The 15026-nt window shown below is 37.4% G+C and overlaps 1 protein-coding gene across 2 annotated transcripts; it reads right to left on the bottom strand.

The window, feature by feature from the left end:
• Window positions 1-326: 326 nt before the first annotated feature.
• Window positions 327-13375, bottom strand: gucy1a1 (guanylate cyclase 1 soluble subunit alpha 1). 2 transcript variants are annotated; one of them, XM_008411550.3, is made up of 8 exons: window positions 12786-13375; window positions 12484-12551; window positions 10841-10929; window positions 10038-10753; window positions 6625-7110; window positions 4389-4532; window positions 2155-2309; window positions 327-1902 (listed from the first exon to the last, which is right to left on the bottom strand). In XM_008411550.3, the coding sequence occupies exons 1-8, from the start codon at window positions 13023-13025 to the stop codon at window positions 1764-1766; spliced, it is 2037 nt and encodes a 678-aa protein (XP_008409772.1). In that variant the 5' UTR covers window positions 13026-13375; the 3' UTR covers window positions 327-1763. The 2 variants fall into 2 exon arrangements, with proteins under 2 accessions (XP_008409772.1, XP_017162627.1); XM_017307138.1 differs by lacking the exon at window positions 12484-12551 and having other exon boundaries at window positions 12786-12868.
• Between the last annotated feature and the right edge of the window lie 1651 nt (window positions 13376-15026).

The following is a 15026-nucleotide window of genomic DNA, read 5'->3' as shown; positions in this document are numbered from 1 at the left end:
TTCACAGATGCTCTCCTTCAAATCTGAGCAGAAATTATAAAAAAAGAGCATTTCAGTCTCTTGATGGACAAAGCTGGAAGTGACTTCAAAAGACATATAGCTGTGACTACAGCTAAAGTATTAATCCTGTGGAACAAAATACTATTATTAATTTTATTTGTTAAACAATTTGTAAAACCTTGTATAACTTTACTTCTGCTTTAGCATTATGCTGTACTTACTGCTTATTTATTTAATAAAAACCAAAATATATTTTCAAGAATCTGTTTTATGAGGCTTTGTGCAAACTGCCTTAATTTCTTGAGTGAACAAAATCAACCACAATATTTCATGACAATATTTATTGCACTTTGATATATAACAATAATTAAAGCACATTGCTGTGAGTGGTAGAAAGACATTCATTGAACTCGTCCTGTGTTATATTTCCTCTGTATATTAAAGGTGTGTTTACAACTCATGTAATAAATATGTTACAGATGTGCACAGTAGGATGAGTACAAATGCAAAAGCATACCTTATTAGGGAACTAATATGAAGACAATGCTTTGTGTCAACAAGCCACACACAGTTAGATAAACACTTCTATTATTCTGCTAGTGGGAGAAATGTCATTCATATATCACTCTAGTCTATTTTAAAGTGAATTATAATCTTTATTTATATGTGTGATTGAAAAATCCTTATCTACTTGGCACATGTCTGTGGCGTTCCCATAAGGCACCTTAATCTGTTCTGCATTAACAGAATTTCATAAAAGTGAATTCTGCATCCTTAAGTATCCTTTTTGGTGGACATCTTTGATTGAAAGAAATCTTGTCAAATATATTATCTTTGTGCTTTGGCAGGTAGAATAAATGTAAAAAATCACATAATTATATAATCACTACCTTAATGTATAAGCTTGAATTGGTGCATTACATTTGTCATGGATGTCAGAACTCAGATACAGGAATTACTTTTAACATTTAGTTTTATTTGAAAGGCACAAAGCCAGTGCAAGTATTATTTTGTGTACTAATGCCATGATTAGCAATTCATTAAAATGTTAAAGGAACCTGCTCACAAACATAAATTGTACAGTACTGTCACAAATGCAAATTTATAGATTGCTTTTGCAACTTTGACTATGTTTTGAATAAGACATTTTCTAACTTACAATTACAACTTACAAGTTGTAATTGTAAGTTCAGAAAGGGTTCCATTGGACTTTCCAACATGGGACTAAAAGATTCTGACGACTGAATACAAATAATCGCACCATTGATTGATATGTGATTGTAAACCAGTTTTTTTTTTAAATGTGCCACATAAACAAATTAGATCTTTGACCATTCATAGTAAAGTCTGTAGCTACATCATAAACATATTTTATAAGTTAATAGTGTGTGCATTTCTGTGCTTTTTTAGTGTCCACATTTATTAGTTTTTACCTCTGTGTTAAAAAAAGAACAAAACAGTCCCAAAGTCTTGTCTTGACTGTCAACTTATCTGATGCGAGCACAATTTTTCCAAAGATCTCAAAATGCAGCGATGACTCATTGTGGAAGAAAGATGAAACAGGTTTATCTCCACAACCACTGCACAAATGGATAATAGCACAGAGAGAACATGTTTGACAATAAACTGACATTTCTATGACTTAAACAGCCGCTGTGATAGTTTCACTTGAAAACAATGAAAGACTCAGAATAAATTATACGATACAACTGTTTTCTTCATTTAACCTTATCTAATATTTTTGGACTTGTAGAAGTTTGGCTTCAGTTTGTCGTCGGTTTTGAAACTTTGAAGGCTGCCTCCAAAAAGTAACAAACACCAGGGATGTCTTCTGGGAAGTTGGCCGGAAGCTCCTGTCTGCTCCTGGGAACAAAGACAAACTCTGGGCGACCTCTCAGCGATCTGGGACGAAGAACATACAAATAAACCATGAGTCTAAAAACAATGTGGCAAATTATTTGACTCAAGAGGATATACAGCTCCCTCCTAAAAGTTAAGTATCTTGTCAAAAGCACTTAAAGGTTTTTTTTCTTTCCATGTCTCTAGTAAAAAATAAATGATACTACACACTGCATATACAAAGGTAAAAGCAATTACTTCAGGGGTTGCTGTAAAAACTCCCTGTGATCATTATTGCTTGTAATGCGTGTTTACCTGTGCGTTGTAGGGCTGACGTTGATTTTTCTCGGCTGGCTGCATGACTCAAACTTGTTTGCCAATGTAACATTATTCCCAAAAAGGCAGTAGCGGGGCATTTTCACTCCAACTACACCCGCCAACACTGACCCACTGTGGAGACCAATTCTCATCTGGAAGACAAGAAAAGATAAGTTCCTGATCACTGCTTGTATGAATTGGGCATCTGCACAGTGTCTATGTATTGGCTTCAACCTACAGCTTTTTGGTTACTTTTCTTTACATTCTATGGTGAGTATTTTTCCGTATATGAATAATAACTGTTTTGGTTTTTTTTTTTGTCTTTTTTTGATGAAATAAATGAAATGGGGAGGATTTGTAAATGCTGATGTTTAAATCCAGCTACAGATTTTAATTTTGACCAGACAACACAAATTCATGTTTTTATAAAAATGCCTTCTTTGGAACCAGTTCATAGTGGCTCTGTCTGTATGTTTCAGAACCATTTTCCAGCTGGAAGATGAAATAATTACTGTTGAGAAATTCTCCCACCCAAGTTGTGGCTCTCTGCACCTCTTCCAAATTTATCAGGTCCCTCTCTGATTAAGCTTCTCTTTGCCTCCTCTGTCAGCTTGAGTCGATGTGATGTCTTGACAGGTATATAGTTGTACCAGGTTTTTTTTTTTTTAAATAAAAATCAATTATTTCACTGCAGTTGTACACTGCTGTGGGTTGGTCTATCACATAAAATCCCTGAAACAGGGCAAAATGTGCAAAGACTCTATTATGCTATTCCAATGCATTGTTTAAGAAGCACATTTTTATACTTTTATTGTAACCAGCAGTTTGCAAAGTGATACTTAAGCAGATTAATGTGAAAATGTAGCAAGTATAATAGCCAAATCTTAATAAAGGGAGGGTACATTTGATATAGATTTAATTTTTTTTATTTGTTTCATGAAACCGGATACAATTTGTTAGCACTCAATGAACATGCTAAATATTTTGAACAGCAGCTATGAAGGTAAGCAATTTCTTAAATCTTTGACCAACTCCACTTAACAACCACATGGACATCATGTCCTACGAAGCTCAGATCAGGGCTCTGGGGAGCTATACTGAAGATCAAACAGTATATTTGAGGTCATGTTCAAGCAGAGGGATGAAGATGGAATCAGTCAAACGTTTATATAATTCTCTAATTATCTTTTTTTTTAGCTTAAGTCTAACTTTTGCATTCTCATTTCCATGTTTATTATTTTAAAAAAATCACTCATCATCCTAACTGTTTAAGGATGTTGGTATGTTAAGTGGACTTCAGAGAGAGCAATAGCAACCACTAAAAATGTCAATGGTGGCATTTAGGATAAATATGTAGCCTGGGAAGAAGTGAATGTGAGAATCCATGTTTTATTTTTAAAAGGTCTTGCCTCTCCCAGGCCAAACAAAGTTTGTTAATATAATATATGTTGCTGGTATTTTCTAGGACCACACAAAGAAGTGATATTGATGCTTCTCCTCCATGCATTTGGTTGCTGTGATTAGCTGCCTGACTGTGTTTAGACATACAACAGGCCACACTTTGCAAGCCTATTACAGAACCAAATCAAACTCAAATATGTGAACTTGCACGTATGGTCAAGCTCAGATTCTAGTAACTATTTCTGATGGTTTTTCCAGCAAAGCTAATAGAAGTTAATAGAAATCAATCTCAGGGTAATTTTATGTTTAAATCCCAGAAAAACATATACTTATTGACAACTACCCTAAAGCTCTTAGATATTCTGTCACACTGAAAAATGTAGAAATACAACTTGTTTTATTTGCATTGATAACTATGGCAAAGCTGATTTTGTTTACGACAATTGTTTATTAGCGTAGAATTTTTTTCCTAAATGAATTAAAGCACACAGATGAAATGCAGAATTCTTCTTCATTTTCCAGTGTGAAATTATGTTTCCCATAAAGACACATTTATTTTATGGTTTTCAGCATCATGTTTACCAGTGGAAGGCCCCGCATTTCACAGTTAACCATTGGAAAAACATTGAAAGTATGAATAACTAATTCAAGATACAATTTAATTTGTTTTTCTAAAACTGAAAGTATTTCAGTAATGACAGAAAACATTTCTAGATCAGAGAAATCTCTGCCTGTTTAAAACTCTTCACATGAACATTCTCCAACTTCACTGCAGTCTGCACAATTAGATTTAATGAGGTGTATTACCGTGATTGGTGCTTGACCCTTACCTGTATCGGTTCTCCTGTTGGCGTCATGACTTCGTCTGACAGCTCCATCATTTTCAGAGCCATGAGTGCAATCTGGACTGCATGAGTCTCACTCTCCTTATGTAAGCCACCAGCCACACAATAGGCATCACCAATGGTCTCCACCTGAAGAGAGCCGAAATGCTGTTACAGTAATTCTGGACTGCTCAGCTGAGACGGAACAAAGCCTCTCAGCAGGTTTTTGTGGTCTGCCCAAGCTGAAGTCAAAAGATTATTTGCACAATTATTATTGCTTGGTTAGTTTGATCTTTCTCCCCCCCTTCAAGCTATTCAAGCTACGTCTGAAAGCAATGTTGAAATGAAGACAATGTAGCTTAAAACAATGATTAATGTCAAGTGGCTGCTCATCAAAACCGTAGCTTCTTGTGTGAAAAAAGAAGAGGTTGGAATACAGCCAAAAGCAAAACTTTTACAAATAACAGTACTAGAGGAATGCTTAAAAGTCAAATGTTACTTCTGTCTTTTCTTCTTGTCATTTGTATAAATCTGGTCTTTTGCTACTTTGACCAGATTAGATAAAACTATTTTAGGGTTATATGCAGAGTGGAAACAGGGGCCTTAAGCATCCTCAAACCATTGCATTTTACAAGACACTTGACAAATGTGCTTCTCTTTCTGTTTTGCTTGTCTGACACTTTGATTACATTATCCAACATTGCTCCAGGTTAGAAGCCGTCTGCAGACTTTACTGTTGTTATAACTAAACTAAGAGTTGACCTTTTAGTCAAAGTAGATTTGATCTATTTTTTTTCTTTTCTCCCAATTAAGTGCAACCACTGATCCAACAAAAATAACCTGAGTACATATAAAAAAATGCTATCAAATCAAAAACATTTAAACCAACGTGGCCGTTTGTAAATTAACAAATTGCATTTACTTGCTAAATCATGAAATGACTGATTAGCCACATTTTCTGTCCAATTGTGCAAGCCATGCTACGGCCAAATTACTGATATAATTTTAGAGTCATGATATCCCTTAAATAGCATGAAGTAGCCTAAAATATCTCAAAAAGCAGCAGTATGTACCGATCAAAGATGTTGAGGAACAGTAGGAAAGCAAAGCTATTAACACTCATCAGTCTGGAAAGGGTAACAAAGTCATTTCTAAGAGTTTGGGGCTCCAATGAATCATAGTGAAAACCATTATCCCTAAATGGAGAAAACATGAAATAGTGGGGAAGTTTCCCAGCAGTGACCAGCCTGCCAAAATTACTCTTAAGAGCACATTGAGGAGGTTACAAAATAACACAGAGTAGTTTAGATAAACTACTGCAGACTTGATCAGTGATTCAACAGTACCAGAGAGACTGGGAAGCAGTGACTGACTGCTGACTAAAACGAACACAAAGGTTTGTCTCAAATTTATGCAGTGGGGAAATTATCCAAAGCACCCCACAGCACATTCACCCTTCAAATGGCTGACAAACAAAACAGAATTAAAGTTGTTAAGTGGAATAGCTGCTCTAAAATTTGAATGACATGATCTGGATTGACTTTAAGGAGGCTGTTAATTGGTAAAAATGCTTCAATGTGGAGAAATTGTACCAATCCTCAAAATTACTGCGCAGAGATGGAAAAGGCCCATTACTTGTTGCGAGGGCAGGTGGAACAGGAGGTTGTAATGTTTAAGGGCCATGAATTTTTCAGAAAAGACTCGGTTGATTTATTTACAGCAATCATCACTTGATAACTGCTTTTTGTATTTACTCGGGTTATCTGTGTTTGGAATTGATATTTGCATAATAATCCAAAACAATAAAATGTTACAAAAAAGCAATAACAGAGACAATCAGCTGGGTAACACTTCCACTGTACCAGAAACAAGAGACTTACACAGACATGCACATTCATTTCTGAACATGTTTTTTAAAGGTCAGTATAATCATTTTCAGACTGAAAAATGAAGTTATTTGCTCTTGTTTACATTCAATAGTATTTTCAAAATTGTTTGTAAAAAACTTGTAGAAAAATGAACAATTACTAGGCTGTGTTTACCTTTACTTAAAAACATAAAATCTGTATTTTTGAAGAGAGCTAGCACAGGCACCTATAAGGTTAATGGTACTGTGATGCCTAATCACATTTCTCCTTACAGCTTTTTGCCACACCTTACAAAACAAACATAAACATATTAGAGTTTTATCCACAGACAGCCACCTAAACAAAATAAAGTACATCCTCTTACTTGAGCATACCTTATACACATCCAGCTCTCCACACTGGTGGTCAAACCTGGTGTACAGCTCATTGAGCATGGTGATCACTTGCATCGGTGTGCAGACCGCACAAACAGCCGTGAAGCCCACTATGTCAGAGAACAGCATTGTAACTTGATCAAACTTCTTGGCCTGAACTGTTTCACCCTGCCACAGCTGCTGTGCCACTTTTCCAGGGAAGATGCAGTAGAGGAGGTCCACCGTCTTCTTTTTCTCCTCCTCCAGGGCCTGGTGAGCATGCTCCAGGGCCGCCTTGGCTTTCCCCAGCCTCTTCTTCAAACCGTCCTGGGCTTTGGCCTGCTCGCCAACCAGGACCACGTCCCGAAGTGCGTTATGGATAGGAATGTCTGACAGGTAGAGGCCGCAGCCCGTTAGCTCCTCCAGCTTGTCTACACACGGTGAACCCAAGAACAAGATGGCATTTGACTCTGAGACGTAAATCATCTGACCTTTAAGGTCCATGAGCTAGGAGGAAAAAGAGAAAGATGACAAAGATTGACTAAGGAGGAACGTGGCTTACACTTTTGTAAGAGACGTGTGTAAAGATCAGCATGTAAGCAGCGTTTCCAGTAAAGCTCCCTGACTTCAGAGGATACAACTACACCCCAAAATGATTAATTTACCTTGTATATTAAGATTTTAAATGTTTTTCATTCAACCAATTGGTTTTATTCTGGTGGGAAATCAGACTGACATTTCACAAAAGATAGTTAATAAATGTAAATTGGGTTTTTATACTGAAAAGCAAACTGTTTTTGTCTATATTTCATCCATAAAATGCAATGTCAAAAGTTGGAATTCCTACTTGGCATGAGCCAAACAGAATTAAGTCGACATCAAGCTGTTAAAATTACTTCCAGTCACAAGACACTTGCTGGTAAAGTAAAAGATTAGCTTACATTTAAATCTTCAAGGGGTATGAATCATTTTCTGATCAACTATGTAAGAAAAAAATAATAATTTTCTCTTTTGGCCTCCATGTATTTAGATTATCTAACATACGATGTAAATACACTTAATTTTATGACTGTGTGTAAATATAAACACGAGAGAAACTCAACCCAAACATGTCAAATTCAAAATTTATAAAACCACAGCTGGATATGGGTTTCTGTCGGTCGCAAGTTTAGAGGGCTAAATCCTCGATTTATATTCTAATTCAAAGTACCTTATCAGAGGGACTTTTCACTAACCGCATCGCAGCATTGCCAGGGGAGATGTCATTAATTCACTAACGAACCACTGTAGTCCAGACTGATTTTTTGTCTCAGCAGCATGTAGATGAATTGATGTTATATTTGGTCCAGACATCAAAAGTGGACATTAATAGTGCTTGTCTGCCGGCTGAATTATACCTCTGCTTTTCATCCCTCACTATCATTAAGGTTACATTTGCTCTGATGAAGAATACACTGATCTATTCTTCTCCTTACAGCCTGTGATGACTTGCAAATTTGCAATTCTTTGTAGGGTGATTTTCTGCTTTTCGTGATTTTCATACAGATGAGAATTTTGATTTTTTTTCCAGTTTAAGTTTGATTTTTTTCAAAGGTTTCTGAGCACATACCAGTGAAAAAGCATGTCAGCAAAATGACGTCTGTAAACTGTGTGCTATGTGGTAGGATTATAAAACTGAACTTGTTGATTAATGTTATACAAAGGTATGTGTTAAGGTTTGTTATACTTTCTCATGGGATATCCAGCATTGTCTCCATTTCTTGGTACACCTGAAGTAAAAAGACTCTAAATATATCCATGTTTTCCTGTATTAATCTGACATTGGGGCATTTTGCTGCAGTTCTCTTAACAGTGAGGCTTTCAGATTTTATTACTTCCCATCTTCCTCTTTCAGTCTTGTTTGATACAATTCCAGTTGGTTTAAGAATTTTATTGCTGTGACTGTATATTTTGGTTTTCGTGAGCAAATATAATCTTGCAGCTATTTTCTGGCCTTTAATTTAACAACTGGCATGTCCTCTTCTCCTTCCCCTTTTGAAGAGAGCCTCAGAGAAAATGAACTTTATAATGCATTTCATTTTCCTAGAGAACAACTACTATTATTTCTATTTGGGAACCGATACTCTGATCAAGTTTAATACTCAAAGTTGATACGTCTTGAATTTTGCACAGACAGACCGAAAATTTTCACTTCTAAAAATATATTTTGTTTTTGTTTTGAATGTCATTGCAAAGTTGCAAAACAATTATATCAATCTAAGCATTTGTTATTTTTGATAGGCTCGTGTGTGGGCGGTGAAGCAGAGCAGCAGGAGTGTTTTCAAATTGCAACATAATTCAGGTTAATTGTGTCACTTCCACTGACATCGCAGTCGTATTTTTACACCGGGGAGCTGCCGGTAACACAGTATTGACTCCAGATGAAAGACACTGCTGTGTCTGCTCACTCACCCACTCACAGATTTCCACCTGTTTTACACCACCGTCACGTTTACTCGTTGATGCTTTTTTTTGTTGTTGTTGCTTGTCAGGGTGACCGATTGCTGTGCACTCTTGCTGAAATAGCACCAGCATGGCTCTGCATTTGATGGGTAAAATGCTTTGACATTTGCTTCTGATCTCCACTGGGGGTATAATGTTGATCTCCACCTCGGGACAAGTGTGCTCAAGTACAACACTAATAGGCTTGACTGCTTGTAAACAGCTCCATTTTTTTAAACCCTATGTCTCTTTCCTTTTAATATCAACATAACCATGAGAATATTTTCAGCCTCATGAATCAAGAACGTCCCTTTTTTTTTAGCAGAGATGCATCAATCAGAATCCTGTGGCCAGTTACCAAGCTCCGGTTCTTGTAAAGCTTTGACCCGATGATGTTATTTTTATTGTGTTGTAGTTTCTCTTACAATGTTATAAAAACAGCCTTCAAAATATTCCCTTAAAGTCTCTACTCCTAGTAGTGGGTTTTAATTATTTGTAACGGGAGAAGAATCGTGCCACTGTATGTGATTACACTTTTAAGCTACTGTCTTTAGCATCTCAAACTAGCAATTAGCACAGTTAGCAATGCTCACATTATTGAAAGAGTGATCTCTGGGTATGCACGCTAGAAAATGTAGAACATCAACAAAACCGCAACAAAAATGAATGAGTTTCAACATGAAAAAATACAATACACCTTTAAACAGCTTCTTACATCTCTTTGCTTTCTCTGAACTCATTTTAAACATCTCGCCAATCCTGTATAGCTATTTTTGTTACTTCTTAGTAATGCCTTCCACACCAAGGAAGGAGTATGATTGCTATCATCTAGTGCTTTCACTGATCAGAAAAGAAAGTATGTTTTTAATCAACTAGTCAGGGCAAATCAATCTAATCCCACTTAACACTTGATTTCTAAGTGAGTCTCTATCATTTAATTTACATCTACATACCTTCCCTGTGTTGTCTGCAGTAGGGACTCCATGCTTGATCCGAATGATAAATTGTGCATTTAGCATGGTCAGAATACCCTGAAAGGTGCATTTGATCTGTGGGGAGACAATGGAGAAGTATTCTTGGAAGGTCGAAGACCGTCTCTGTCCATCCTTCCTAAACAGTCTCTTTCTGAGCCCATGTCCTATTTGAACCAGAACCATGTCTTGGTCAAGTATCAGGTGGAAAGGGAATATAGTGGAGAACAAGGAAGTAGGGAGGGTCCCTGCTGAGGTAGCCCGGAGTGGACTGGGGCTGAGAGTTTTAGCATCCTTTACTACAACTGTGTACAGGAGACTGGGCTGAGGGCTGGACTGCAAAATGGTGTCTTTAGCATTGGGAGGATCCTTCAAAACATCCACAGTAGTGTTATACAGCAGACGTGCAGCAGCTTTGATGACACCAGGGAAAAAAAGCTCAGTGGAGGGGCGGGGGTTGAAGAAATAGACAGTAAGCAGGTCCGGATCCTTGTCCAAGCACAGCACCGATGGTTCGTTTACACAATTGTCTCTGTCCGGGTTGGGCGGCACGCTGCTCTGTTTCAACAAGACGTTGAAGCTGTTGAGGAAGTCGTGCAGCGCACCCCCCACCACCCTTAGAATGTGCTTGTCCTCCTCATAGCACATATTGAAGATTTCCTCGCCGAGAGCAATTTCCAAAGCCTCCATTGGGATTGCTGTCAAACACATGAGGAGAAACAGATGAAGATATGACGCAACCCATCATTGTTGTGTGAGCCGTCCTTTGCCAGGATTGTCAGTACCTGTTTTGGTCGAATAACTGTTCATCATCTCAAGCAAATGCTCCAGTTCATCACTGCAGTTCTGGTAGTGAGCACAGCAAGCTGCTGGACTGAAAAGCCCACAAATAACATATTCAGTCAGGAGTAGCTAAGCTCAGGTAAGCATGTTTTTACTGGCAAGTAAACAGACTGGTGGCCATCGTCAAGGTATGTAAAGTTTTTAAAACAAAGATTTTCCCTCACACTGTTAATTACAGTTAACAGTTATTTAAGTCCAAGTTATCTTAAGTGATCTGGAGCATAAATTCAGATGTTTTCAGAACTCAAACAACCATGGTGTAGAACAGGAGCCATATCAAGATCACCAATGTCTTCAAATGGCTGGTTCTGGCAGAACATATTGATAAAACTACCCACTAACAAATTGTTAAAATATTAATTGATGGATGTCTCAGAATTCAATGAGTACTTCTTGAAATTAAATTATGTTGAACAGTTTTACACACTGATTTAACAGTGTGCAGATTAAAAACAGTGTTGATTTGAATAATAAAGTAATATTTAAGTACATAACTATTGTCTTATTTATGCCCTCCTAGTTCTTCTGATGTCTAGAAGGCTAAGTAAACTTCAAACAACTTTAGGTGTTCTTGTTGTTTTGTCAGCTGGGAACTGTGAAACTATTGAGTACAAAGAGAGCTCTCCATAATTAACCAGATAACACATTAGTAATACCTTTAGTTTTACTCAGAACTGTAAAACTATAAAATATTTTGAGAAGAATTAACTTGTTTCTTTTATCAGTCTAGTTTTTACTAACTATGTAAATAACAATAGAAACATGCCATTTTATATGTTTTATTATTTAGCATAATTATTGCTTTTCTATTTTACAAAAAAATAAATAAATAAATCAAAGCATAGATGTGAAAATACTGCGAACATATGAACCCTTGTTGCCGTTATGTGATCATTCAAGGTTATCAGATGATGAGAATCTCTTACCATTTTGTGCTTACCACTCATACAATAAAAACTCTTTCAGAAATTTTTTATCAAATGTTTTTTCCAGTTCAACTCCTCCAAATATTTGCTATATCATGGCATCTAAGTAGCTGCCTCAAATGTACCAAAACACCACTGAAACAGTGTAGCAGGTAAGTCAGAGCTAATTGAATGTGAAGAAATAACACTTTCAGATCAATGTCCAATTCTGATCCTGAGTGAATAGTGTTTGTGCGTGCGTGTGTGCGTGCGTGTGTGTGTGCGTGTGCGTGTGTGTGTGTGTGTGTGTGTGTGTGTGTGTGTGTGTGTGTGTGTGTGTGTGTGTGCGTGTGTGTGTGTGTGTGTGTGTTTCATTTCCTCTAGGTGGAAAAAAGCCATTTCTTTTTTTACTCCCAGTATCCATAGCAGCCCCACTCTGTATCCCCCCTTATTGTTATTATGCTCATTAGTGCCAGTCTGGTAGTGAGACTGACAGGAAGAATTTGTGATGTATTGGGAAACAGATGATCCAAATGAGCTGCAGCTTCTTATGTCGTGAGAGGTAAGAAGCTGTTGAGGTGGATTAGGCACAGCAAAGATTTTTCAGATAGGAAATGCATGCAGTGAATACAGTCTGCTGTGTTTTTCAAAAATACAAATGAAAAATAAAGACAAGTTACCTCCCAGAGTCCCTGCTGTGATCTGCTAGTGTCATCATTCTTTGGAGAGCAGTGTGCAACCTTTGAAACTGTATCACAAAGTGTCCAGCAAGTTAAAGGTTATAAAATGGTAGAGACTTGAATTCAATTGGTTTAATCATATCAGGATTACAGAATTTCCTTATTTAGGTTTGTACAGGTACTAGGGTCCCTGCTTTTTCTACAGAAATGCGACAAATAAAAAATAAGAAAATAAAGACAGTTAATTTTTTTTCTGTTTGGTTACATGAGACGCAAAATCATGCATGTTATTATTAAGTTACCTCTGGACATGCCAATTTTCGGATGCTGTCGCCAAGTGTGTGCAGGTTAACTTTGGCTCTGCTTGTCTTCAGTCGAGGTGCAGACTGGCTTATTTTTCCATGCACGTCCTTAGAAATAGGCGATAAATCCGCAGCGTCAAGTGAGCGCTCCTCAAAGTCTCCGAGCTCATCGTTTCTGGCGCTGCCGGAGAACGGGCACTCTCCTGATAGCTTCAATTCTTTCAGTTTAGCGCAAAACATCTTCCCCTTTTCTAAGCGAACAATCTTCTGGCTGCACTTGAGTATTATCTCATTTCAGAGGGGGGCAGATGTGACCGAGCTGCTGCGCTCTCTGCGAGCATCCCCATCATCTCGTCTTGCTCATCTGGATACCTCCGTACTCCGTCTAGGTGCAAATTCAAATCATCACCAAAAGCACATCCCGAGAGCGCATACAATATTCATTGGGAAGCTGCATGGGCAGCTGATGGCAGGGAACCAGCGTTGCCAAAAGCCAATGAGCAAGTAATGAAAAAGAGCGGCAGGCCAATCCATGCGCAAAAGGGGCTGGTGTAGGCTATCTGAGGAACCTATCAGCCATGAGAAATTATTTCCAACCCACTGGTCGCATGCAAGATTTTTCTGTTCTCAACCCAGATGAACAACTGAACTGGAGGCTACCAAACTGGTAATTATGAACATAAATGTAGCAGTGTGTTCAGCTGGATTCAAGATTATTATTATTATTATTATTATTATTATTATTATTATTATTATTATTATTATTATTATTATTATTACTGAAAAAGTTTGCAACAAAACTTTTGATTGTTCTGGGATCAAGCTCCACATCATTCGAGCAATTTCAAGAGTAACTCATCCTCCCGAAAGACCTTCAGTAATTTTTGACTTTTTAGATTTGGTTATGTCTCTTTTTTTGAATCCATCTGGCCTAAAGAAAAGAAGTAACCTAATAATTATGCATGCTTTTATGTAGCGTGTTGAGGCCTCCACCACCCCTCCCCTGCAACACATACAGACATCACCTTAAATCCATTAAACATTCAAATTTATCCAGCTTGGAGTTAAAATAAGCCTAAAAATGATACGTTCAAAATATTAACTTGTATATAGCACTTGTGTACACAGTATAATATGTTGAGCAGGAAATTAAAAAATAACTTCCGCTTTTGTGAGGTTTGCTAATCACCCTGCAGACAATCCGCCTTTGTGTAAATAAAACATATGAAATTCCCTAAAATGCAAATGTGTTGGACTGATCAGACCAGATAGATGAATGAATGAATAAATGGCATAGCCTGGCCAAAGTTGCTGAAGGACAGTAAACAGATGTGTAGCAGGTGAATTACTTATGAATTACTTTCCAAAACTCCAACATTCATTCGTTCAAAAGTTAATGGGCTGCAAAGAAACATGCCTGAACTTGGAGCAACCCACGCTGACATCCTGCTACAGTGACCTAGTTCTTTCCTTCTGACCTGCTAAATTCTTCTGTTGAAATATCCCCCAAGCTATTCCAATAAAATTACATCTCATGAAATATTCCATGTAATAGGTAAGACGAAACATTAAAACATAAACTCATACATGCTACTATACCAGCCACAAGCAAACTCTTAGAGTGTTGCCATTACGTTTTACAATAACATGTCATAGATTTTCATATTTGTCCAATAATTGAAATGAAAATTTGCTTCCTTGTCCCATCTTTTCACAGCAGAGCAGAAGGTCTGTATTGTAGATAATCGTGACAAATGTCTTTGATCAGATTAGCGCAGCTGTTGCTGTCTTCTTCGGGTCCTGGTGGGAGGCAGTTCTTGCAGATGGATCCCTGAGACTCGAGAACAAACTTCGAGATACACCTCAAGATAGAACCAGCAGGCCTTCAAGAGGAAAATGCAAATAAGAGGTTGATTTGCATCAAATTACCTGATGGAGTGCCCTGCAGGAGATCTGGAGGGTGTCCTTCAAGCAGAGGAAGAGAAATGTGAAGCTGCAGGAACATTTAGGCATTAAAAGTACTCTGCTTTGATCTCATTAATTTGTTGAAAACGGGTGATTTTGCTAAACGAACAAGCTTACTTAAAAAAAAGGGGGTTAAGCTAGTGCTTAGTAAATAAATTGGACTCAGTCACTGGCTGTTTGTAGATAGATTTATTTGCCTGGAGCCAGCAGGAAGCTGGGATATTTCTTTAAATACCACATGGTTCTGTTCTGGTTTCATTTAATCAGATCAGAGGC

Source organism: Poecilia reticulata, chromosome 1 (genome assembly GCF_904066995.2).
Source record: "Poecilia reticulata chromosome 1, P_reticulata-male-v2, whole genome shotgun sequence".
NCBI classification, from domain to species: domain Eukaryota; kingdom Metazoa; phylum Chordata; class Actinopteri; order Cyprinodontiformes; family Poeciliidae; genus Poecilia; species Poecilia reticulata.
Note: the sequence above shows the minus strand (reverse complement) of the source record. Positions and strands in the feature narration are given on the sequence as shown.